The sequence below is a fragment of the Crocodylus siamensis genome, chromosome 2 (genome assembly GCF_052110815.1).
Source record: "Crocodylus siamensis isolate JL-2025a chromosome 2, ASM5211081v1, whole genome shotgun sequence".
NCBI classification, from domain to species: domain Eukaryota; kingdom Metazoa; phylum Chordata; order Crocodylia; family Crocodylidae; genus Crocodylus; species Crocodylus siamensis.
In genome coordinates, this window is record NC_143396.1 from 278,950,522 (window position 1) to 278,977,157 (window position 26,636).

The 26,636-nt window shown below is 44.1% G+C and overlaps 1 protein-coding gene across 3 annotated transcripts in view; it reads right to left on the bottom strand.

Annotated features, from left to right (window-relative positions):
• Positions 1-26,636, bottom strand: part of AKT1 (AKT serine/threonine kinase 1) — a 105,194-nt gene that overhangs the window by 17,445 nt on the left and 61,113 nt on the right. For all 3 annotated transcript variants that reach the window (XM_090034144.1, XM_090034143.1, XM_090034145.1), the window contains 8 exons: positions 23,300-23,411; positions 15,362-15,509; positions 13,372-13,503; positions 13,132-13,197; positions 11,925-11,993; positions 10,855-10,980; positions 6,978-7,106; positions 3,518-3,732 (listed from right to left, as the gene is read on the bottom strand). In XM_090034144.1, coding sequence (XP_089890270.1) covers positions 3,518-3,732; positions 6,978-7,106; positions 10,855-10,980; positions 11,925-11,993; positions 13,132-13,197; positions 13,372-13,503; positions 15,362-15,509; positions 23,300-23,411 — 997 coding nt within the window. The remainder of the gene's footprint in view (positions 1-3,517; positions 3,733-6,977; positions 7,107-10,854; positions 10,981-11,924; positions 11,994-13,131; positions 13,198-13,371; positions 13,504-15,361; positions 15,510-23,299; positions 23,412-26,636) is intronic.

A 26,636-nucleotide genomic window follows, 5' to 3' on the forward strand; every position in this document is an offset into this window, starting at 1 on the left:
TTGGAGTTGATGCATGCTGACGCTGACTCACAGGGCCAAGTCTGTGGACCCAATCTGGTGCGTAGGGCCAGTGAGGTCTAATGAGTTTGGCACCCTTGATTTCTCTTTCTCTCTCACACACTTTGCTCAGGCAATGTGCACTCACATATTTTCACCTGGAGGTCCTAGGTTCAGGTCCCCAAAGTTACTCCAATAAGAGCTACTGTTACAATCATCTAAGCTCTCTAACCACCATGCAACAGTCTGCTTCAATCTAGAGCAATGAAGACAAGGCAGAAATTCTGATGGTCACTATTCTACAGCTGTTTCTAATGCATGTGTAAAGTAATAGCAGCAGTGCATATGCAATCTCTTCTGGCATGGGTTGGACCACGGAGGGTGAGTGCATTTTTCACCTCTCACAGCTATTTCTGCAGTTGAAGTGGAAGAGGTCTGTGTTGTGGACCTGAAGGTTTCAAATTCTATGCTGTTTCTCATATGAATGCAAGAGCATGCATTTGTGTAAATGTGAACAGTAAGATCACAGAGCAGTTGTTGAAATCCTTTTACAGTACATAATTCTATATTTAAAAGTGAATTTGAAGGCTGTACTAGTATTTTTATATTTAATAGTAGCCTTCAGCTACCTGAAGAATGGTTCCAAAGAAGATGGAGCTGGACTGTTCTAAGGGGGAGATGATGGAACAAGAAGCAATGGTCTTAAGTTGCAGCATGGGAAGTTTAAGTTAGATATTAAGAAAAACTCTCTCACTAGGAAGGTAGTAAAGCACTGGAACAGGAGGTTTTTAAGAGCCAGCTAGACAAACCCTTGGCTGGCACGATATAGTTGGGGATGGTCCTGTTTTGAGCAGAGGGTTGGACTAGATGATCTGAGGCCCCTTCCAACCCTAATTTTCTATGATTCTATCTGGTTTGCTGTTACACTGTTTGCATTCTGATTAACCAGAGCTGTCCCTTTAACAAACAGGTTATGGGAGACTGGGAAAACTGTAAAGGCGACCTTACCTGTGTTTCCCAAGAATGGAAACCTCTACCTGAATAAGCTAAGAAAAGGTCATGCCTTGATTTAAGTAAGCTTTCTGCAAAGCCAGCCCATTGTTGTTTTACAGGACTGAATACCGAAACGTGCTGCTAAAGAGCTGTGGGATCACTTGTAGGTCACTGGCCTGAATCCCACCCAGCTCAAGAACGATTAAAGTTGTTCCCATCTCATGTAAGTTTGGGAACAACTTTAGGACACAGGACAACAACCCTATAGGACACGGTAAGCTCCCGCTCACAGCTCTAGCACTATGGTTCACACTAGGTTTTACCCCTTGAAAAGCTATAACTTTGCCCATTCTATGTTAGCATTATGGTGCTGTTAATAAGGTAACTGGCTTAAATTAGTATCTCTCTCTGTGGAAAGACCAGAGATCCTCTTTGACCCTGTAAAGTTTCCTACTTGTTGTACTGTGTACATTCACTTTGGGCTATTAAAAAACTTAAAGAAACAGGGAACGCAGATGGCAGATGGCGAATATACCAACCCTGACTGATAAGCCACGGACCTACACTAATAAGAGTCAAATGTTTCAATATGGAGCTAAAAACAGAAAACAGACGTTAGAACCAGAACAAAAAATTGAAGCAGTCATTCAAGAGAAGTTTACAACCTGCAACAGTCAGCATGTGTTCCTTGTGAACAAAAGCCGGTAACCTGTTTGGTTTTTTTTCTAGGTTATAGTCATGAACTAGTGGGACTCTGCATATATTGAAGTTCTGATCCTCTAGTATGTTTTTGGTTTTTGTTGCTATTTGTAGTGCCAGTCTGGCAACTTCTAAAACAAAAGATATTTGTTCACTGGATCTTGCAGTTATTCTTAGTTGCTGACAATTTTGTAGTGTTTTAAAAATCTTAAAATTCTTTCTGATTTTAAATGAGAAAGGACAACATTCTTCCCCAGTCCTTTGTCTAATTTGCCCCTTAAACAGCACTTTGTGTAGGCCCAGTTTTACTATTTTCTGATGACATTTTCTATGAGTCTTTCACAAGGGAGTGCTGGAGATAAAACATATTTTCCCAAATTGCTGAGGTGATTTCCTGTTTTATTTATATACTTTCGTACATCGGTGACTTTTTAAAGAACGTTGTGGTATCATTAATATTACTGTTTTCATGTAGTGAATCCAAGAAAAGAAATGAAGCCAGACCTATCAGCAGGGATCCTGGTTTTCCCCGATAAAAAATAATAGTAATAAATCGCAAATTCTCTGGTAAAAACCCCCAAATCCATGATTAAAATGAAAGGACCCTCACTTGCTCTCCACAGCCTCCCCTAGCCCTGCTGGTGCCCCTCACTCCCCACCCCGAGCCCCGTGCGAGGGGGCCCCCAGCTGCCAGGGCCATGGGCAGGGGTCCACAGCCCCCTGCTGGAGGTGGTGGCTGCTGCAGCACAGCAGAACCCAGCTCCTCCCTCCCACCCCGCACTGCCTGCCTGCCTGCCTGCCGCAGGATCAGGGGTAGGGCTGGCTCCCTGCTGCTTGCACTCTGCGGGGGGCAGGAGGGACCCATGCCCCCAAGATCTGTGTGTGGGATGAGAGCAGAGGTGGGTGTGGGCTGCCTGCTACAGGCTTGGGCTCCCACCCTGCTGCCTTCCCCTGAGGCCTCCTCCACATCCCAGCAGGTGTAACCCAGCGCTGCAAGGTGGGGCCATGCAGGAAAGCTACTTATCACTGCAAGACCCGTGCTGCCCTGGTGACATGTCCACTGGGTACGTGGCAGCTGCAGGGGTTGTGCCCCTCACTGCAGCCCCACACACAGAGGATGACTTGCCAGGGCAGCATGGAGCTTGCAGCAGCAAGCAGCGGTTGTGCACAGCCCTGCTCTGCCCTGCAGAACTGGGTTGCACCCACTGAGCTGCAGAGGCCCTTGGGGAGGGCAGTAGGGCAGGGGCCTGAGCCCACAGCAGGCAGCTCACCCCCCACCCCGTGCAGAGATCTGTGGGGTACAGGTCGCCTCTGCCCCCCACAGTGCACGCAGAGCCAGGGAGCCAACCCCACTCCCTGACCGAGCCGCTCACAGCCTGTCCCGCCCTGCACTGAGGCCCTGCAGCCACACATTGTGGCCCCAGGCCCCTAGCACTGCCTGACTGGGCAACTGCCCCAGCCCTGCCCAACTTACTCCCTCTCTATGGGGGCCTCAATTTCCACCCCTCCACTTACCTGCAGGAGCTGCTCTCCAAGCTGCCTGGTGGCCACATGCATATACATGCACATGGTGCCCCCCTTGTCTGACCGCCCTCCTCCGGCTTCCTCCAGCCCCTTGCAACTGGAACTCTGCCAGCCAGAGCGCACTTTGCAAAACTGCAAAATCCGCAAGTTTCTCCAGTAAAATAAGAAATCCGTGTTTGCCCCTGGTAAAAGGTAAAAACCATGATTTTCTCTGTTTTCCCATGGGAAACAGAAAACCTGGATCCCGGGCTATCAGCTAGCAGAGTAAAGAAATTAAAACAAACATTTTAAATAAGTGTCTCACCTCTGCTTAGGATCTTTCTTTAGCAAACCTGACAGAAGAGATTTTGCTTCAGGTGACAAAGTGCGTGGAAATCTAATCTCCTCCATAAGGATGAGTTCAAAGAGCTTCTCATGGTCCTGATTGTAGAAAGGCAGGCGGCCACACATCATTTCATACATTACGACTCCTAAGCCCCACCAGTCCACTGCACGACCATAATCATTATCTTCCAGCACCTGCAGGAAAAAATGTATGGAACAGGTTTAACACATGGTTGTACACTGGGAACACACAGAAAAGTCACGCAACAGGACCTGTGCTTTATATTCATGTTTCCGTATTTCCCAACTGTGTCCACAGGCATGGCATACCTTCTGGAGATCCCTTTGCAAACAACTGACACCAATGCTCACCAATGATTTATCAACAGGGAACGCTCTAGGCAAGGAAGACTGGAAAAAAAAAAAAAGCTAGAGAGCAAACACGCTGTGGCACTCTCCCCCTCCCGTCCCCCTGCACATTACTTCCATGATAAGCATAACCTTCTCAAGCCTAGAGGCTGAGAACCCAAGTCTGTTCTCACATTACAAAGCCAGCTGTTAAATCCTAACTTATTCATTAGAAACCGTTCCAAATGGGATCCCATTTTAAAAACAAGATGCCATTTGGGGAGAGAAGCAGCTGATTATTAACCTGTCGCTTCAAAGCTACAATCATATTTGTTCTGTCTCCATGTCGACTTGTACATTTTCTTTAAGCTTTCTCATACAAAAAAAAAGAAGTTAGGTCGCAGTGCAAGAAAGACCGTCTGTGCATCGTAAAAGAATTACCCAGCTGAATTTAACTTTAAGGGCCAGAGTTTTCAAACAGCTCAGCTTTGAACATTCTGCTGCAAATCTGGCTTTTATTCTGATATCTTCAAGGAGAGCTGAACTTCTGAAAATCTACTCTCCAGATTTTCAGATGCTCTGCACTCGTAGACAGCCTGAAATCTTTTTGATGTGCAGCTTTTTCTTACTGAACACAAAGATGTCAAGGAAAGAAACAACAACTGCCTTTTTAATCATCAGGGGAAAAAAACCTTCTATTGCAAATGTCTTTTCCTTAATTCTATCCACAGGTTTTACTTCTATATTCTGGACATGGCATCTTTACTCTTCCAAAAAGTCTGCATTTAAACCACCTAATAGTAGCAAGAAATGAAACTGCTGAAGTTTGTTCTTTATTGTCATACAGTGTTCATGGCTGCCCACTTTACAAAGCTACACTTTGGAATCATTTATATGCAAAAATAGGAGACTTCAGTGGGATTTGGGACCAAAGAACCAGCTGAAGTCAGCAGAGGTTTTGCCACAGGTCTTTAATAAGGCAGGACCTGGCCCTTTCTAAGTTTATTCATAGAATCTGCTATAATTCATTCAAAGAGATTCTTTTTAACTTTGTTCCCTTTCTCTTTGGCACAAATTGTTTAGGGCTCTGCCTTAAAAATCATCTGAACCAGGAAAAAGGCCTGCTGTAAAAATCCAAAGGCTGTCAGGTATTAGATTACCCCACACAGGTCTATTTACAGCCTCTCTTGCCGTATGATTCACACCAAACGACAGCTGGTTCTACAGCTGCCCCATATATGTATAAGACCAACACAGCTGCTTGTCTGCCAGGATTCCAGGAGCCAGCCTCATCCTTTATGAGGAATCATGGGCTCTAACTTCGTCCTAGATATTGTGTGACAATGCACTTAGCCATACTTCTGAGTCACACCCTTTCAATAAGGGCTTCCTGTTCACACTAACCCACTTGGGTTACTGAAAATAAATTAGACACACTGCCTTCGCATTTTGAAACTGATGTAAGAGATACGATAGAATGGATTAAAACCAAAAAGAAACGAAAAAGCCAAGCCTATGACAGGTTGCTTGTATATGATACAAGTGCTAGCAAAAAAACCAAAAAAAAAAAAAATCACATTTTCTAATACACAAAATAAACTTCAAGTGATAAATCTGGCCACGTCAACTTGTTAAAAGATTATACTTATTCATATTCAGATTATTTACTAGAATTTTGCATCTTTTACCTTCACTGTATCAGTAACACAAGCAGCAAAAAGGAAAAATGCTTCTCCCAAACATTAAATTCATGTATATACAGAACAGGACAATGGTGTTACTGTAATGTGAAGTATGTTTGCAGCCGGGAAGGGGAAAACTAGATAAGCAGCAGGAAAAGGCATTACATACCCATGATTTATTGCAAAATGCCTGATAACTGGGAAGCAGCAAGGTAACAAGGTGATTTAACTTAAATTACATGGATGGTCAATTCATAACAAACAGCTGTGAGATGGAATTTATAAGAGAAGGCGCAACAGCTGTAAACACCACAGCCGTCCATATATCTGACACATCAAAGCCGACATGGTTCAGTCACTACCATCCATGCACGAGATTCCAATATGAACCTAAAAACAACGATGCAGCAACTGTACAAACATGCTTCTATGTTGGATTCAAGTTACAGATAGAGATGACAAGAAACACCCCTACTTTCAAGGATGCATGACCTTAAAACATACAATACTTGCTTATACACAATTCCCAGATTTTTCACATGCTGTCAACCAGATGACACAAGCCTTCCGGATTTAAACACTCCGACTCACAGTACAGATCTACAAGTAAGGGAGTTACAGGGATTTGCCCTTCTGGATTGCGACTGAGCCAGTTCATTATAAATACTGAGAGGAAAGTACTAGTGATTAGGTGACCAAAACAGCTAAGTAACTCCCCTGTGTGGGTTTCCCCTCAGACAGTCTGTGGTGAGGGGAAAAAAAAAAAAAAAATTCTGGTATTTTTTTACAACATGCCACAAAATCCTCAATGAGAGGCTGCAGCTTAACAGTGCTTTTTAAAAAAGATCCTGCCAACCAGAAGTCATATTTGTGAACAACTTCTCCTTGCTGTGTTATTAATCCCTTTTCCCATCACCAGTTCTCAAATGGTGGTCCACAGACTACAGCCTGGATTCACTAAGGAGCTTCTGGTGACTCCTTCGGAGCGGGGCAAGCAGGATGGGGCTGGCTCCAGCCTACTTTGACAGGTGCCTGGGTTCTTCATAGGAACAGGCAGGCTTATCCTTTATGAGGAAAAACAGGAAAACAGCTGGAAAAAGGAGCATACAGCAGCAGCCCCCACTGTCACTGCCTAGAAGGAAGAGAAGCAGGCAGGAGCAATCAGCAAGGACAAGAGCCATCAGTGGACCAAAAGAGAACACACTCCCCTAGCATTATTTTTTCATAAAAGAAAGTACTCTAAGTTGTGCCTTATTTTACTACCACAAAAAGCCTTCACTGTGCATTTCACTCACCCAGGACAAAGGTAAAACAGTTTCACAGGCTGAGGCCTTCCTGCATGAAAACAATGCTCAAGAATGGTGTTAATTTAAAGAACAGAGTTTGTTATAACAACCAAAATAAAGATACCTCTGGGGCAAGATATTCTGGAGTGCCGCAGAAAGTTTTCATTGTTGCTCCATCCTTTATACCTTCTTTACAGAGGCCGAAGTCTGTTATTTTTATGTGTCCATCCTTATCCAACATGAGATTCTCCAGCTGAGATGAAAGCCCAAATAAAAAAGGCTGATTAGATAGACAGCACAAGCCTTTAGAGCAGGCTTGTCAAATACCTGGATACCTGTACATTACTCCTTTCATTCTTGTTCATAGCGGGATTAGAAATGTGCTGGCTGTCCTAGCGTGTTCGCGCACACACACACACGCGCGCACACACACACACTACAAATATACGTTTCCTCAGGGAAATGTTAGGAAAAACATTACATGATGCTTGGGCAGCTGACAGCTATACACTGAGCACATAAAGGGTCTTACTAGACTTAAACTTCTTAAAGTTTATCATCAACAAAAGCACAGATATATTTAAAAAACTGAAACCACTTCGCCTCTCTCTTACTCCAAGCATCCTCAGAGTTTGGTATGGATGGAAACCTGCAATACGGATAAAAATAATAAATCCATTTAAAACTAAGGGATCGATTTATCTTTGGGCCCCAAACATAGTGAATAAGCTGTATATTGACTTAAAATTTGGCATTTATCCAGAACTGAGTCAATGCCTATGCTGCTTGTTTCACCCACATCTCAGTTTTCTGTAGATTCAGGGTAGTGATGGCAGAGCAGGGGTTTTTCAGCAATGCCTAGGGGATTTGGGAGCCTAAAATCCCAGCCACACTCGTTAAATTCATTTTGCAGCAGTCTTAAATGATTCAGCACTTTTCATCTAGATCAGAGGTTCTCAGACTTCGTTATAGTGAGCCGCAGCGAGCTATGAAAAAAATGACTGTACCTCCCCTTGCCTCTCTTTTGGGGGAGTGAGGGTGGTTGCCATCTTGGAACTGGAAAAAAACTAAATCGTACACTAAAAATCAAATATCTATTATAATATTTTTAATTAAAAATATATTTTGTCCTGATTTACATTTGTTTGTGTAGTATATATAGAGGTGATTGCATAATAGCTCAAAATAAAGTCTTACTCTTGTATGTTGTGTGTGAGGGGTGTGTGGGGGAGTGTGTGAGGTATGGGGGGCAATGTGTGTGTCAGTGGGTGTGGTGTTTATGGAGTGTGTGCGTGGGAGATGTGCAAACTGTGCACACATGGGTATGGGGGTGTGTGCATGTGCCCCACCCCCCTGCCATGGAGCACAGCTCTTGCTGCAGCAGCAGCAGCAGGGGGTGAGCCCTTGGGCTGCACATGGCCCCCCCCCCCCACAACAGTATGCAGATTCGGCTAGTTCCAGGAGCTGCACGTGGTGGCAGGGAATGGGGTAGGCCGGCCCAGTTCCATTACACGGTGCTCCCAGCAGCTTGTGTAGCTTTCAGACTCGCACGCTGCTGGGGAGGAACCCCACGCGATAGAGACAACAGCCTGGCCCCACTCCCTGCCACCACATGCAGGACCCCACCAGGAAGCAAGGAGCAGGGCCAAGGCAGCTTGGCTCCATCGCACGGGGCTCCCTGCCACTTCCAGCAGAGTCCCAGAAGCTGCATATGGTGGTAGAGAACGGAGAACCCTGCTCGCTCCATCGTATGGGACTTCCCCTGGCAGCGCACAAGTCCTGAGAGCTGCACGTGAGCTGCAGGGAGCCCCGTGTGATGGAACTGGGCTGATCTGACCTCTGCACTCCTGCCACCCCACTGCACACCTGCCAGCCTCGGTCCTGTGCTCCCGCCCAGCTACAGCTTCCCCCTGCCCATCCCAACTTCCCTACTTGCTGCCTGGAGGACTGCAGCAGTGATAAGAGAAGGAGCTGCTGGAGGCTGGGGAAGTTGAGCAGTTTTCCAGCCCTGCCTGGAAGTGGAAAAGCTTGAGAGAGTCCAGAGAAGAGCTATCTGTATGATCAGAGACTTGCAAGGCAAGCCATACAAGGAAAGACTGAGGCCTCTTCAGCCTAAAAAGAGAAGGCTGAGAGGAGACTAGGTAGCAGCTTACTGCAGTATCAGGGGAATACAGTAAGGGCTCGGTGAGCAACTGTTTACCACAGTACCCTTGGGGAAAACTAGGAGTAACAGCCACAAACTCCTGGAAGATTGTTTCAGGCTTAACACTAGGAAAAACTTCACAGTCAGGGTGTCCAGTCAGGGTGTCCAGAGTGTGGAATAAGCTCCCTCCAGAGATGGTGCAATCGCCTACCCTGGAAATCTTCAAGAGAAGACTGGATGGTCACCGCACCGGGGTCATCTGACCCCAGTTGTTTTTCCTGGCTAGTGCAGGGGGGCTGGACCCAATGATTTTGCGAGGTCCCTTCCAGCCCCTTATAATCTATGAATCCATGAAGTCATGTGCGCTGGCCAGGGCTGGGGCCCTTCTGTGCATGAGGGTGGGAGCGCAGCCTGCTGCCTTGGCAGGAGTGAGTGGGGTTTGGTGGGCCCCCACCCGCAGGCCAGATGAAATTGCCTGGTGGGCTGGATTCGGCCCACAGGCTGTATTTTTGCCCGCCCCAGTGTGATGTGGCACAGTTGCTATGCAACATTAGTATACTAAACACAAGCTTTTTGCATTATTTTATTTTTAGTTATTTTAAAATATAATATATCTAAAATATATAACTTTTTTTAAACTCATCCAACCTCTTCTCAAAAAGACTCACAGCTTGCACCTCCCTTGACATGAGGTCACACCTTCCTAGGGAGTCCCACCTCATAGTTTGAGAACCACTGATCTAGATTAACAGCTCTGACACTTTTTTTTTAACCAACATACTAGCATGAACCCTCAATATTTCTTACAGACCTACCAGGTACCTTAGCATCAAACTTCTCATTGGAAGGGAAGCTCTAGCCATAGTTTGCAAGACCAGCAGTTCTGGGGAATCAGTAATTCAGATGGCTCCTAAAATGACCGGTGGACTGAATATCTAGTAGTATCACTTCCCCCACCACTGAAATGCATGCACTTCTGGGGAAGAAAAGCAGAAGAGCTTTTTTTCTCCACCAGGAAGGGTAAGTTAGATCCCCCCTCCCCTCAGTAGTAAGCAAGTGAGCAATTATTCAATGTAAATACGAGAGAAACAGGATGGTAGGAGAGCAGAATGTACCCAAGGATCACATTTGTACACTAACAGAGAGAATGTGGCCAAGATGTTCAGCTGATCCTTCACTACTTAGGAGAACTGCCAGTCCCTCTCTCCTAATGAGAGTGGTCAATTTTTAGTTTTACTGCCACTCAAATACACATCTACAACAGCAAAGCACTTTTTTGTGTTCCACTAGGGCACTGGTAGCAAAGGCACCAATATCCTACCTATAATAGGTAGATTATGCAAGTCTTGGGTGAAATCTTATAAATTCGGCATATCAAAATTATAACTGCAACAATTCTCTTACATTAAATTCCAGTGGACAGGTTTATTGCAGGGATGTCAAACTGACCCCAATCTGGATCCAGACCATAAAGCTCCATGTGGGCCAGTGGCTAGGAGCAGCTGATAACCATGGCAAGGGCTATGGGCCACGTAGCTGCAGGCCAAGCAGCCTCTCTCAAGTGGTGAGCAAGCAGCAGCAGGGCAAACTGGGGGCCAAGCAACAGTGGGGCAAACAGGCTATGTGGATATACCCTCACTCATGTCCTGCCATCAATGGTCATGTCCAAGGGGCCACAGATTCTGGAACAAGCCCTGCGCTCTTCTAGATCCACTCCCAAACTCCCTGGCCCATCAGTAGATGTATATTTAACACATCTGGTTTACCAAGTTTAAGTGCTATTTTGTAAATTCCCAAAAGTAAATAATAGCCCGTGCCGATTTTCACTGGCCTATGAAATTAGAAGGCTTCTGTGTACCTTCAGATCTCTGTAAACCACGTTCTTCTCTGAATGCAGGTAATCCAGTGCTGACACAATCTCAGCTCCATAAAACCGAGCCCGGTCTTCAGAGAAAACGCGTTCTCTTGACAGATGGAAAAACAACTACAACAACAATCATCTGTTACATTTAGAATGCACGTGTTTCTGAACGATGTACGCTCCTTTATAGAACATGCTGCTTGGAAGCAGATATTAACCAAGAGAGAAACCTCTCCCCACCCACCCACACACACCTGTGCTCCAAAAGGTTCTAAACTGTACCCTAAATTAAATGATTAAACATTAATTTAATCTCCTGCATACATACATCTGCTCTATTTGATAACTTCATTATGCACCACACATTTAGACATATAAACCAATAGAAAAATCTCTCATTTAAAACTACAGCTACATTTTATACCAGACCTGAATGCACTGTTTTAGAAACGCAGGTAAGGTTCTTTGGGTAGCTGTTATATCTTTTTAGACCAACTAAATAGTTGGAAAAATGTTATTCGCAAGCTTTTGGGCACAAACACCCTTACTTGGTCTAATAAGAGATGTGACATCTATTCCAAAAACCTTGCCTGCCTAAGTCCTTACACCAATTCAGCTACAACCAACAGCCCTGTTTTAGAAAAATTACTTTTTCCTCAACTGGAAAGTTTCCTCATCTGAACCAGTCCTTGTTCTAAAAGCTCTCGTTTTTGTGTACAGGTCTCTCTTCAAAGCACTGTTTTTACATTCTAACATTAAACAAATCCCTAAAGCTTCAACATTGTAGAGCAACCACAAAGGAATGTCAAGATGTAGTGAAGTCAGATGTCAACCTAAAGATATTACTGGAATCTGTATTACTGAGGAAAAGCCTCTGACAACCCTTACTCATAGGCCTAAGTCCTGTGAGCACTGCCATTTAACAGGGACTATTAAAGAGAGTTAACATTTGCAGTAAACTCCAAGATTTGCAGGCATGGTCTCTCAGCAAGGGCCACAAAACCAGCTATAAATGTAGATTACAGGAAAATCCAAAAATAACTGAAGGTGGTTCAAATTTTCCTTACCTCTCCTCCATTAGCATACTCCATAACAAAACACAAGCGATCATGCGTCTGGAAGGAATACTTTAAAGCCTGAAACACATTTAAATTAAAACTTAGAGCTGCCGCATCAAGAAAAGTACATTTATAAAAAAGTACATTCCATGAAGTTTTAAGACTAGCTGGAGAGGAAACACCACCTATTGTATTATATCAACACGGCAGTATCTTCAGTTTTTCGGTAGCACTTCTCAAACAGGGCTGCAAGAAGCAATTTTTGTTTTTTATTAAAATAATGAATTGGGTCCCATAACATTTTATAACAACTGTCTAAAAAGGTTATAATGCTAAAGGACAAAGCTATCATCTATCAATATTAACTGGAAATCAGCTGATAGCATGAACATTCCCCCAACACGAGGCTCACAGGCTCTTACAATTTCAACTCCCAGATAAGATACAATCCCACCAAAAGTGGACACAAGCCTTACTGTACTTGCAGCAAAGCCTGGTGTGAAGCACATACACTTATGCACGCTGCTCTGTCCCTTCTGCTCTCTTTGCTGCTGCCACTCCATGACGACAGCTAACTAGAGGATTGAGCAATTCTGTCAATATCAATTTGCCATCAATTCACAAAAAACGGAACAGGCAGGGGAGAGCCGCAGAATGTCACAAAGTGTCTTTGTACAGTTGCATCATGTGTATTCCCACATCATGAGTGCCAACAGCTTGTTTGCCACATCCTTCATTTGTTTTTATAGGTCATGACCCAGCCTGACAGTTGGGTTTTCAAGACAGCCCTTACTTGAGATGTTTTGCTTTATGCCAGCATGAAAAAGGGGGATGTAGAGCACAATGTCATCATAGCCTACATTACAAGGAGCACTTCTGAATCAGCAATATTTTTTCAGAGAGGACGATCACAGTATTCTGCAATAAAAGTCAACAGGCGCACGAATGACTGTACTTAGGGACTGTACTGGTTTTAGAGACTAAAAGGGTATCTCTCTAAAGGGATCTTTGTTTTTTCATTAAGTACCAAGCACTCACCGGCTAAATATCAGGACCCTCAACAGCATCTCAATTACTGAACTACCCAGCATTACTAGTCACTGTTGAAAACTAAGGCTCATAAGATTTGTTTTATTACTACAAGAAGGAGGAAAGTCATGGCTCTCACAATGCCAAAACGGCTTTACCAACATACTGAAAAAGGAGGAATACTTACTGTTAAGAATGGGTGCCTAGAGTTTTGTAAAACACGGTTTTCCGTCAGCGTGTGTGCTACTTCATCCTGCAATGCCACAAAGCAGAAAGCCATCAGTGCAATTCATCTGAGACAAGTCCAGTCAAAAGTAACAAGGAAATAAATGGCATGCTACCCAGGGTAAAGCATGTCTTAATGCAACTCCAGAAGCCAGAGTTACATGAAGGATGAACTGAGCCCAGGATGTTCCAGTGTGCTCACCTTTGCTACAATTACTTCCTTCTTCAGAATTTTCATAGCATAATACCGTCCAGTTGCTTTTTCTTTAACTAGAATAACCTTCCCGAAAGTGCCTTTTCCCAGTAGCTTAAGGTATTCAAACTCATTCATGGTCTGTTAATGACAGTAAGGTAAATGCATATCATAACCAGTTTTGAAATGCCTATGAATGACGACTCAAGAAGATGAAACAGCAGCTGAGTTATTACTGAGAGTTATGAATTTCTTTTAAAATGGTATACAAGACTTCTAGTCACTTGAGCAAAAACTCAAGTGGTTTTTCCATAATAGGACATCTGTATTACACCATCCAATAATAAGAATCAAACCCACTAAGTTGCCTGAAAATTCCTTCATTTGAATCAGGCAAAACTGACTGAAAGTCCATAAGGCCATGCGGCCTTTATCACTTGGGCCCCTAGGGATAAAATAATGGCATGACTGTGTGGTCAAAGAATTTTATGCCCCTCCCTAAACAATGTGTGTTCTGTCACGGCAGACATGCATGGAACAACGTATGAAGTTTGTGATGGAGCATAAAACTCCTTAGTTTCCAAATCCCACCACTGTGGGGCTGCCTCCAGGCAGGACGCAATTCAGCTCTAGATCTGCTTCCAGCCCAATACTTGAGGATTGGTCTGGAGGCAGTCTCAGGACCCAGGGCTGTTCAGGGTTGGTGACAAAAATCACCTGATTGTCAACACTGGTGGGACAGCTCTGCTCTGGAAAACAACACATACCACACATTCAATTCAAGCCATGATACAAACCAGCCACAAAGATTTTCTACATTAGATGTAGAACATCTCTGAGGCTAGTTTGCCAACTTACAGCTTTATAAATTGGCTGAATATGTGGCATGTTTTAATTTATGGCGGGACTAACACCTTGGACACTTGGGAAAAAAGCTACCTTGTTTCTCATTCTACAGATCCATGTCCCGTTTTGAGGCTTTGACCTTTTCTATGGGAGATCAACCTTCCAAAGCATGGTGTCAGACAGCATGCAGAGGCCATGCTGCCATCTGAACTGTCCTCTTGCCTTGTCTCTTGCTTTTTCTCTCTTTATTAAAACAGCTGGTGTAGGAATGAGAACAGTTTGGTCTCAGATACTTTTTGTGGTATTTCTAAGGGGATAGCTGTAGGCCTATGTAGCTCTGAATTAATATGGGCTTGCCAGGCAGGACTGAAAATACTCCCAATACCAGCCTTCTCTCTCCCTGGCTGAAAGCATTAATAAACGGACTGAGTGAGAGGTGACGTCTGATTGTGTTAATAAAACCAGGAGTGAATTTTTAATGGTTTCAGGACCCAAGTGGTCATTCAGCTGGATCCTGGCTCTCAGGCTCAGAGGAACTTGAATCGCCATACCTGAGGAATTTACCCTGCTTGCTAGCCAAACCATGATGTTCTTTCATATGTTCCTGGTGCATCCTGCTGGAATGCTCCAGCAAAATCTTGCTGACACACTAAGCAGAGGACAGTCAGGATCAATGGGAGCTGTATCTCAGAGTGACAAGCGAATAGTTGCACACATTGGCATAAATTCATTTTCTGAATGAACACCTAGAGTACAAGCTTGAGGGTGAACACAGTTTCTCAGTAAAAGTTTATTGGCTCAGCTCATGTCCCCAGAACACAAGCACTGTTTTGGAAGCAAATAGGGATTACAATGCTGAGGGCAAGACACGGGGCAAGAAAGAAAGCAGTACTCTAATTCACAGGTACAGGATCTCCTCATCAGCAAACATCATTAGGGAGGGGAAGGGGGAAAGAAGGGAGTTGTATATTGATGGCTACTGCTCATTTGCATTCAAGGCATACCTACTAGTACCCTTGCCCCTATTCAGAATCAAAAGGATTACTGGCAGACAGCTGACACTGGATTCAATAAAGCCTGGGGCTGTCAGCAGCAAGGTGTGTTCTCATAACAAGGCCCCTATTCAAATATTATTCCTGCTACGCTCACTTACCACTTTATGTTTTGGTTTTGTCATAGAAACTTCCATTTCTTCAGCACCTGAATTATCACTGGGAGAACCAGATCTAAAATCCATCATTTCTTCCTCCTGCTTCTTAAGGCTATCTGCTACTGTTTGGATGGCTTTTGTCCATTCTTCCCTGAGAAAATGTAAGCAATGACATTTGTTACTCACAACTTCAGACTACCATCTGCCATGGCAAGGGTCACAAAAGAATAAAGAGCGACTGACATTATCAGATGAACCAATCTGCTGAATGCAAAAAAAACCCACGTGCTTTTAGACATAGTGAGAGCTCATGCTCAAAACCACTTTTACTGGATATGTTGATCAAACATATTAGAAACGAAAGACAAATCCCAGTAGTACAATAGCAATAACTAGGTCCTTCAAGAAAGAACATTTTTAAAATTCATATTCAGGCTTTAGGACAACATGTTACCCATGCTATAAAGGACTGTCCCTCTCAACAAACAGGCCAGCCAAAACCAAAAACCTACACAGCAAATGCACAGCACAGAGTAATCTAAACACTTTGGCCTGTTCCCCACAAGACACTGCAATATAAATATGCAAGTGATAGGCATACAGTGACAAATCCTCATATATTCATCCCATTCTCTAATCAATGCAGATGTTCCAGGACTATAAAACTCTGCCCATGTTTTCTGAACTGTCAGTGGGCAGTAAATTTGCTGCTATGCTAGGGTAAAACGCAGTCAGAGCATGTTCAACAAAAGAGAATGCTCCTTCACTATTTTTTCTAACTAGCATTTTTATCTTAGATGCAGGGATTGGGTTACATGAAAGCTCCACAGCTGCATCAGCAATGGCTGCTATGACCCCTCCTATTCCTACAGAGACAGCTCCAGTGAAAGTATCCTTTGGGGAATTTTACATTGTAAGAAGCTACTGAAGTGAATGTTCTTGCCATTCAGTTCATTTCACTGCAAGTCTACCAAAAATACAACTCGCCTATCACACAATAGCTTATTTTACATTTGTATTTATAAACATTTCAGGCCTTTTGTCCCAGTTTGCTGGGAAAGGCTGGAACAAAAAAAAGAGAGAGAGAGAAGACACAAAACTGATTAACTTCATCAATTAGAAAAATGAGAAAAGTACATACACAGCTAAAGTTTGTACCCGAAAGCTTGCAAAGAAGAATTTTTCCAACTATCTGAGTTGCTCTAACAAAAGATATCAGATTTATACCCAAAGAACCTTGTATATACACAAATAAAAGCATTTTCCCTGCCATCTTTTTAAAATCTTAGTAAGATTCTGATTAACTGCTTCCCTATTTTGGGAAAAAAGGGTCATGTAGGACACTAGTAACCAACCTCTACTGAACCACAACCTTGTTCCTATTGTGAATGCATGTTAACACCTTTTGGTGTTAAATATGCAAGTGAAATAAAGGGAGGTAAAAATGTCTTTTATGCCCTCTATCTACCTGGTCAACTTAATAGGTGCTGCAACAGAGCCACTCTATAAAAATGGCCACGACTGGGTGGAGGTTACCAAGAAACTGTAAATAAGTCCAAAGGGAGCACAGTAGGGTGGCCATTCGTCCCATTTTATAGAGGACAGTCCGATTTTCTAGTTCTCTGTCCTCTAATGATATGAAACTGGATGCCTTTATGTCCTCTATTTTTCACCGCTCGGCACCCCCCTACCTCCGCTGCCAACAGTACTGTGGCCGCCTGCAGGAACTCCCTGCTCAGCCTGCCCCCGCTGCCGCCACCACCGTGGCTGCCTGCGGGAGCTCCCTGCTCACCACCACCATGCTCCTGCGACTGATACCACCACCACTGCCTGAGGCTGCTCGCCGTGCCCCCTCAGCCTTGGGAGGCATTCATGGTGGTGGGGACAGTTGCACTAAATGCACCTGTCCTCTATTCTTGAGGTACCCCAATGGCCACCCTAGTGTACAGTGTACTTAGCACCCCTAAATTCCCAGCACTAACAGGTGAAACCCACAAATGGTAGCCAAATATTGTGTATGGCTGCAAAAAGCACTGAAAACTAATATGTAGGGCAATTTATTTCTTTTTTATTAAAGTAAAATTTGCACTTGGTTAGTAATCATCACATGAAGCTAGGACAGAACGGAAAGCAGGAATGTCCTTATTTTCTAAAACTGCTCTCATATTTCCCTCATCTTCTCTCCTTATGAGCCAAACAGTCCCGATTAAAAAAAAAATTAATCCGAAGGGGGGAAAAAACCCCCTAAAATTGGTGATTTTTAAAAATCCTCACAGAATGATTGTGTTCTACCATTGTCGTACTCCACAGTCCCTCGATTCAAGGATGCTCTCTACTGTGGCTCACTGATGGGTCTTTAAGTGACTTAAGACTACAGTCCTTTAGTCACCGACCTGTCTGCACAAGATGGTCTTTCTGTAGCAAAGGACAGACCGTATGCCAGGATCTGTCTCCATTTCCTTCCACCACTCTATTCTCTGCTTTGAAGGCAGGATGCTTCACCTCAAAACAGGCAGACACTTGGTTGAGGTTGTGCCGCCAGCGGAGTTGGTCAGGAGCCAGCTCCTCCCAAGTCTTGACGTCAGCATCTGATTTCTTGAGGCATGCCCTCAACGTGTCCTTGTAGCATTTGGCCACTGAGAGATCTTGGGCCATCACTAACCTGGCAGTAGAACACTTGTTTTGGGAATGAAGAGTCAGACATCTGCACACAATGTCCAGTCCGGTGAAGTTGGTGCTTGAGGATCACTGACTCAATGCTGGTTAACATTAGCTTCAGCAAAGATACTGGCATGTGTGTGGTGATCTTCCATTTGATGTGGAGAATTTTCCAGAGACATTGTGGAGATTTATTATAGGCCACTGAATCTGGAAGGGGTGGATGAGGCACTCTTCAAGCAGGTGACAAATTTATCCAAAACCTATGGGATGGTACTGATAAGAGGCTTTAATTATCTAGACATCTGCTGGAAAAACAATGCAGCCAAACATGACATTTCAAGCTGGATCCTAACTCGTTTGGAAGAAAACTTTCTCTTCCAGAAAGTGGAGGATATAAGTAGTGGATCAGGTATCTTGGATCTTGTCTTGACCAGCAGGGAAGAACTGGTGGAAGATGTGAAGGTGATGGGTAACCTGGGAGGAAGCGATCACGATGCACTAGAATTCTAGATCCTGGGACAGGGAAAACGTGAGGTCAGCAATATCAAGATGCTAGGTTTCAAGAAGGCAGATCTCATTCAACTCAGGGAGCTAATAGGCATGGTGTCATGGGAAGACAGACTGAAGAATAAAGGTGCCCAGGAGAACAGGAATTTTTAAGGGGCACAGTATTGGAAGCCCAACATGAAACTGTCCCAATACAATGGAAGCACAAGAAGAATGACGAGAGAAAAAAGTGGTTGCACAAGTTTCTTCTAAAATACCTCAAATGCAAAAGGAGAGCACACAGGCAATGGAAGAATGGGCAGGCCACCAAGGATGCATAACAGGTCAGGCAGTAGCAAGAACCTGCAGGGACAAAATCAGGAAGGCCTTCCTTTTCCACATCCTTGTGACACGGTAGTTTGCAGAATTCACAAACTCCTTTGGAATACGACAGGGCCACACTGTAAGCTTGCGACCTCTGGGCTGTCAGCCATGCACCTTAGCACCTTTGCCACTCCAGCCTCCAATCAGGAAGGTAAAGATAAAGAATGAGCTGCACCTGGCAAAGGTGGTTAAGGGCAGCAAGAAGAGGTTCTGTAAGTATGCTGGCCAGAAAAGAAGGACCAAGGAAGCTATGGGTCCTTTGTTAACAAGCCTGGGGAACTCCTAACCAAAGGTGCAAAGAAAGTAGAGCTACTCAACAGCTACTTTGCCTCAGTCTTCACAAAAAAAACTAAGCTGCCAGACATCTAATAGGGATTATCTAGATTAGTAGTCTCCAAACTTTTTTTGATCACGTACCCCTATCATTAAAAGATTTTTGAGCACGCATCCCCAATATATGTATATTTATATTTGCGCACCCTTATCAGTAAAAAATTTTTGAGCAAGCACTCCCAATATATGTATATTTATATAAATATACACGTAAAAAGAAGTGCTAATATTTTTTCCCACACCCCAATGGATCATCTTGCGCGCCCCACTTTGGAGACCACTGATCTAAATAAGGAAGGGGGCAAGGTGAGGAAGATAACTAAAGAGATGGTCAGAAAGCTTTTGCTGGCTCTGAGTGAATTCAAGTCAGCAGTGCTGGATAAGCTGCATCCCAAGGTCCTAAAGGAACTGGCAGAGATCTCAGAGCCCTTGGCCATGATCTTCATGAAGTTGTGGGAGACAGATCAGGTACCAGAGGACTAGTAAAGGGCCAACATACTGCCCCTCTTTAAAAAAGGCAAGGATGACTCAGGGAACTACAGACGAGTTAGCCTCACCTCAATACCTGGGAAGCTAGTGGAGCATAGCTTAAAGAAGGCAATTTGCAAGGTGCAGGAAAGGCTGATTGCAAGCAGCCACCATAGATTTACGAAAAAACAAATCATGTCAAACAAATTGGAGAAATAAGCAAATTGGATAAATATGGGCTAGATAAAACAACAAGGCACACAGATAACTGGCTCAATAGCTGCAAGCAAAGGGTAATTATTAACCGGTCCATGTCAGAATGGCAGGAGGTTTTGCGTGGAGTCCCAGAGGATTCAGTCCGTGGCCTGGTGCAGTTCAGTGTGTTTAATACGGATTTGTATACTGGCAAAGGAAGCTTCCTGAGCAAGTCTGTGGATGACAAAACTGGAAAAGAACTGTGAACATTCTGGAGGATGCGAGTGCAATTCAGAAGGCTCTCAACAGACTGGATAGCTGGGCTAGAGCTAACGGGATGAAGTTAAATACGGACAAAGGCTACAACTCAGGAAAATTAACCAAAAGCACAAAGACAAAACGGGGAACACCTGGCTGGATGAGAAAAGACTGGGGAGTCTTGGTATAGGATGGTTTGGATAGGGATGATCCTGCCTCAAGCAAGGGGCTGGATTAGATGACCTCTGGAGGTCCCTTCCAATGAAGTAAAATTACAACACTCACAGTAATTCTAATGGGAACCCAGTTAGGCCAGAGCTGACCAGTGTTGAAAATCCCACCCTATTGCTAGACAGGGAAAAGCAGCTGAGACTATCTGAAGTTACAGGGAAAAGACCCTTCAGCAGAGGCTCCCACTTTACTGAATGATGGAGGAAGGGGGTGAGGGCCCAAGGCTGCAGAAGCAGCGTGGGGAGAAGACAGGGAGAAGAGAATGGGAACGAAAGAAGAGAAAGAGAAGGGAGGGGAGACTGGAGACAGGGGCCTTAGGCTCTGGGGTTGCAGGCAGAAGGGGCAGAGGGTGCAGAGGCAGTGGGAGGCAGGCAGTTGCTGTGGCACCAGCCCCAGCCTGGGGTCAGGGCTAAGGGTGGAGCCACAGCAGCTGCCCACCCTCCTTCCCCACCCCCCTGCCACCAACTTCCTTGTACACAATTTGAAGATGAGGGGCTTTTTCTCCCATGTTAAATGGACACACGCCTCATTTTGGAATTAAGTAAATATAGTAGTTACCAGATACACAATTTGGCCATTCATTTTCCAAGGCCCATTTAAAAACTGGATTTAGAAGAACATCTTTCCTACTAGCCAAATATAGTTTGGAAAAGAATGAATAAGGAAAAGAAGATATAGGTGAGACAGTATCTGACATACAATTCCAATTAAAACTACAGCAATTATCACATTTACTTAAATTTAAGATGACCATTAATTTAAGAAGACCCCCCAATAAATAGATTCTATACATGGAAAATTATAAATTCATAATTTTTCCATGTACACAATCTAATTTTTGGAGTGTCTTCTTTAATTCATCCCCCCCCCCCAGCCTCACTGCTATGGGGTTAGGCTGGGACTGTGCTCTGTGCCCCAGGCTGCAGCATGGATAGAGCCTGCCAGCATGGAGCAAAAGTAAGAGGAGTGAAAGAGAGGGGCAGGCAGTGGAACAGAGGCTTTACGGAGGAAAGAGGCTGCAGGGGGAGATGGTGGGATGCAGGGTGAAGGGTAGACAGCAGCTACAACCCCAATCCTAGGTAGGGGCTGGAGCCCAAGCCACAGCAGTCACCTGCCCTTCCCATATACTATTCCAAGATAAGGGGCTCCCCCTTATCACATGTTAAATGAAGGGGTGCGGGGGGGAGCCTAGTAAACATGGTATATAAAATTTACCTTATTGACCACATACACACGTGCCCCAGTGAATAGTCTGATTTTTTTCACTCTCTCTGAATAAAACACTGTTACTACCTCACCTTTTCTTAAGGCAAACAAAACCAGATGCCGTATTCTGTATTTGAAGTGCATCATAGGAAGCACACAGATAGGATCCTATCTATCTTCAAGAGGGGATGAAGACAGAAAAGAGGAGTAATTGGCCCCAACTTAGTAAAAATTGTAGTTTTTTTTCACTTCTATGATCAGTACCATCACAGCACATCAGCATAGATGGATCTTCCTATGGGGGAGGTGAAAGCACAGCTCAAGTTTCCATTTGCAATAGTTTCTGAATTGTGCTATCAGTGTATCAGGAATGCCTGCCCCAGTGCCCTACCTCTAAACATCCAAGAGCGCCAATACAAAACACATCCTTGTTCTGTCTGCGTTCACATTTCATCAATTGCCTCTTAAGAAACAACTTCAGGTTTAGCAGCAAAGGACATAAAAGTGGTATCTACTTTTAAGTCTACTTTAAGATACTTTATTGACTTAAGGCAAATTCCTGAACCTACTGAAGTCAGTGCCATTGACTTCAAATAAGGCCAGTATTTCACAGTTCAATTTTATCTCCCCAATGCATGTAGCAGAGGTGACTAACCTACTAAGTCCTGAAGCACTCTTCAGCCTCGTTAATTAGTTAGGAGGGACCAAAATAATACTGAAATGCAATCTCTCTGAAGTGCAAGGCATCAGTTGCTGTCAGGGTCAGTGACTGCAAAGCTACAGATGAAAACAAGCGGCCAATCTTTTTCTTTGCTTCAATTTATTTTCTTCTTCCCCTGACCTCATAACAGAATGCTAAGGTACATCACTTGAAATCACTCCATGAAAGACTTTGTGGGAAATTGGTGAAGAACAGTAGGTAGAAAAATGCTGATATCTATGTGCCTGCATCACACTGTAGGGAGGCCTGAGGTTTTAAAAACACCCTTCCTTCAGTATGGTGATACTGGAATGATATAAATTCAGAGCTTGGAAAGCAATTTCAATAGCATATAGTTGTAGAATATCTGTGCTGGGAATCTCTTTTAGCAGTAGGTAAGAGATCAATTCCCCACTGAGCACAGAGCATAGGATGCACCCCTTTAGCTTTACTTCTTTTAGCTGCTGAAATACAAGTCTACATAAGCAGCAACTGCTTTCTACCCATCACCATTTATCATCTCATTTACATAACCTATTAGCAAGTGGCAACCATACAACAAACTTGTTCCTAAAAGGTGCCCTCAAAAAGAAAGTCAGCAGGCTGAGGCAGCTCACCTGTGCTGAAGCCCATTTTGCTTCTTGCCCACCTTTCCTCAGGGATCTCAAGACCCTTTAAGTTGTACACCGCAAGAGCCTCCAAACCTAGGGTTTGCTCCAGGAGCTTTGACCTAAACTTTCCGAAACTGCTGGTGTTTTCTGAATTCACAGGCTGAGGGATCTTAAAGAGACTCATCTTGCAGAAAGTACTGAACACCGACCCTCTGAAGAGCAGGTTCTCTTTAAGGGGCCTCTGAGGCTGGAGCCTCCAAAAACAGAGGCATGCAAAATCACCTGGCACTTTTTTAGACGCACAATCACCTGACAAATAAGAGCTTCTGCCAGGACTGCACTAATAACACTGAACGTTTGCATCTGCTTTTACAAGTAGTTTATGTTTTAAATATGAATGAAACATACCGCTCCTCTGGAGTCTCCACATGAAATGTTCTTTCAATTACTGTGGTCCACTGGAGGCATCTAATGATGAATGTGTTTGGTTTAGGTCGTTCTGTCTTCATCAGCTGGCATTCTACCACAATCAAGGAAGAAAGAGTCATGGTATATAAGCAGGTTTAAATAATCATTTGTCTTTATTCTTATCTAGCAAACTGTTGAGATTAATCAGCCATAGAAATCTCTGTAAGTACTTCTTCTGGAGACAGGAGACAATTTAGTATGTTGATGAAACTAAAGCACAGCTTAAGTGACTAAGTTCTGTTTAAAAAGCCTTCTGAGGTGGCCAGCCCAGAGGTCTAATAGAAACACACAGTGTGAAAACAGAAAAGATCCATGTTCAAGTCTCACACCCCACAACCACCGGGAGAAGAGCCCACAGTACAGGCAGCTCTGGACAGGGCCAATGACTGCATCCACTGACAGTAATGGCAAAGCTCTCATTGATTTTAATGATAAAAAGATCAAGCTCTTAATGTTTAAGATGACAGTAGAGTACATGTTTGTACTGACCATTCTGCAGAGACCTCTCTGGACACTGAAATATAGACAATCTTCCAAAAAGAAGGTGCTCATTATATGGATCAAACTGTAGTCAGGCACCCCAAAAAAAGACTTCCAATGCTTCATAAACATAGAAGGCAGTTGATGTGCAAACACCTCTATACAACACCCTGATGAAAGCCTGTACCACTGCAGATACTGCAATGCAGGCTAACAAGTACACGAAGGATGGATTATTTCATCACAGAGTAGCCTCTTTGTCCCATCATTCTCACCTCTTCCCTGCCCTCCCAACCCCCTTCCAACACACCTACTCCAAATTCTCTTGTAGGAATTGATTTTTAAAAAACAGCATGTTGACTATTTATTAAATACTAGCCAACTGCCCATCAAGAATGACTGGGGGGGGGGCAAGGACGGAGCACCGCCACCCAATGCCCTGCGGTGCTGCCTCTGTCTCTGGACCCATTCTTCTTGCCCCCCTGCTCCAGTCCTGGTGGGGGACAGTGGGGGACAGCACCACTATGACAACATGGACTGCTTCCCCCTCTCTGTCCCCCTTTGTCTCCAAGAAGCAGGGCCAGGGAGGTGGGGGGGGTGAGGCCAGCACTGCTGGCCTCGCCACCCCCCCCCACCCCCAGCCCCACTGGGGGAAAGCACTGCCATGACAGAGGGGACTGAGGGGCTGGAGCAGGAGGGTTATGCCAGTGGTGTTGGCCCCACCCTTGCCCCGCTTTGGCCCTGCTCCTTGGAAGCAGAGCGGGACAGCAGGGACAGGGCTGCCATGACAGCAGGGACTGAGGGGGGCCACCGCTACCACCTGCAGGAAGCAGGACCTGGGGGGTCCTGGGCTCATCCCCTTGCTCTTCCCCTCCATCCCCGCTGTGCCACCACTGCTGCCTCCTGTCCAGAACGCTGTTGGACTGCTTGGTTGTTTCAGACAAGCAGTCAAGAGTGTGGATAAAGCATTACGGACAGACAGACAGACTCTTCTACAATACAGGCATACCTCGGAGATATTGCGGGTTCGGTTCCAGACCACCGCAATAAAGCGAATATCGCAATGAAGCGAGTCACATGAATTTTTTGGTTTCCCAGTACATACAAAAGTTATGTTTACACTATACTGTAGTCTATTAAGTGTGCGATAGCATTATGTCTAAAAAAACAATGTACATACCTTAATTAAAAAATACTTTATTGCTAAAAAATGCGAAGTGAGCAAATGCTGTTGGAAAAATGGCGCCGATAGACTTGCTTAAGGCAGGGTTGCCACAAACCTTCAATTGGTAAAAAACCGCAATATCTGCGAAGCGCAATAAAGCGAAGCACAATAAAACGAGGTATGCCTGTACTTGAATTCTACATGGGACAGACACAATTAAAATCTTTCACAAACTGGCCCTGGAACAGGTCCCCATTAAGAGCAGACTGGCTACTGTCAACTGGACAAACTCAAAGAAATTCAGTGAGGTACTAAACCTAAGCTATAAGCACCACTTTTTTGTACCTGGTTTTCTAAACTTTTTAGCAAAGCTCAAATGCTAACAGCGTTCCTCCCATTAATAAAAACCCCAAGCAACATGAAAGAAAAACAACAGATCCAAACGTAAGTCAAGTTTCTTTTAACCTGGCTACTTTTGTGTTAACAGTGTACAGAGGGGATAGTGTGGACAAACTCGTAGACCCTGTGGACCAAGGGATGCCCACAAATCCAGGGGACTGAGCTTGATGGCCAGAGAGACCCCTTCCAGTCCTACCTAGTACCAAGTCTCTTGTCCTGCAGTTTGTAAAACCACTGCTTCCACAGTACTGGGGTCTTAGCAGTCTAAATCCAAATGCACAATGGAGAGTGAGGAAAAACCTTTACTTTCTACCAAAGCTTCAAACAAGTTCCACTTTCGTAGTGTGGATAAGGATTAACGACATAACATTTCTGTCATTCCAGATGCATGCTGTTCTTAAGACTATGCATGCCAGCACTGTTAGATGAATGATATTACTGTGGAAATTCAGAATGCTTGATTTTAAATTCAAGCCTTTATTAGCACCAAGATAAAATATTTACTGCCAGTGTTTTTGGGTGCTGTGTGTTTGGCAATATATTTCATGCCTCATTTGCTGCTGAAATTATAAGCTTTTCAATGAGTAACTTTGCATTTTTCATGACAAGAAAATCTAATTTTTCTTTAATAGCATGCTGAGGTTATGCTGCATTCTGCAAAAGTACTGCAATTAGATAAGAGAAAGTTTATTAATGAGTCATGAAAAGGTTTTAGTGCTAAACGGCACTTTCTTATTCACTAGAAAAACTAACCTTAAAAACCACCACAAAAAGATGCAGCTTTGCTTTTACTATGCAAACTCCTCCTGACTACAGTGTTCCAGCAGCTACAGTCATCATTCATGAACCTGTAGTTTCCGCAGCACTATCAGAGCTGGCATGGTCACGTAGATAGGGCTCTGGACTGTTATTCAAACGGGTTCTCCTCCCAGCTCTGCCACTGACCTGCTGTAAAACCTGACAAAAGTCATCTTACCTCTCCTGGTCTGCTTTTCCTCCCACTCCTTCACTATCTAGTCGAGTATGGTGGTATGCTCTTTCAGGGAAGGAGGGTCTCCTATCTGTTCATGCAGTGCCAACCACAACAGAGTCTGGATTTGGGCTGAGGCCCCTACGCCCTACTGATAATGACAAATAATACAGAAAGAACCCTTTCAAATGAGATTGAGAATTCTGATTTGCCTGCTACGCCAATCTTGAAACCCAACACTGTTTGTATATAAATTAAATGTT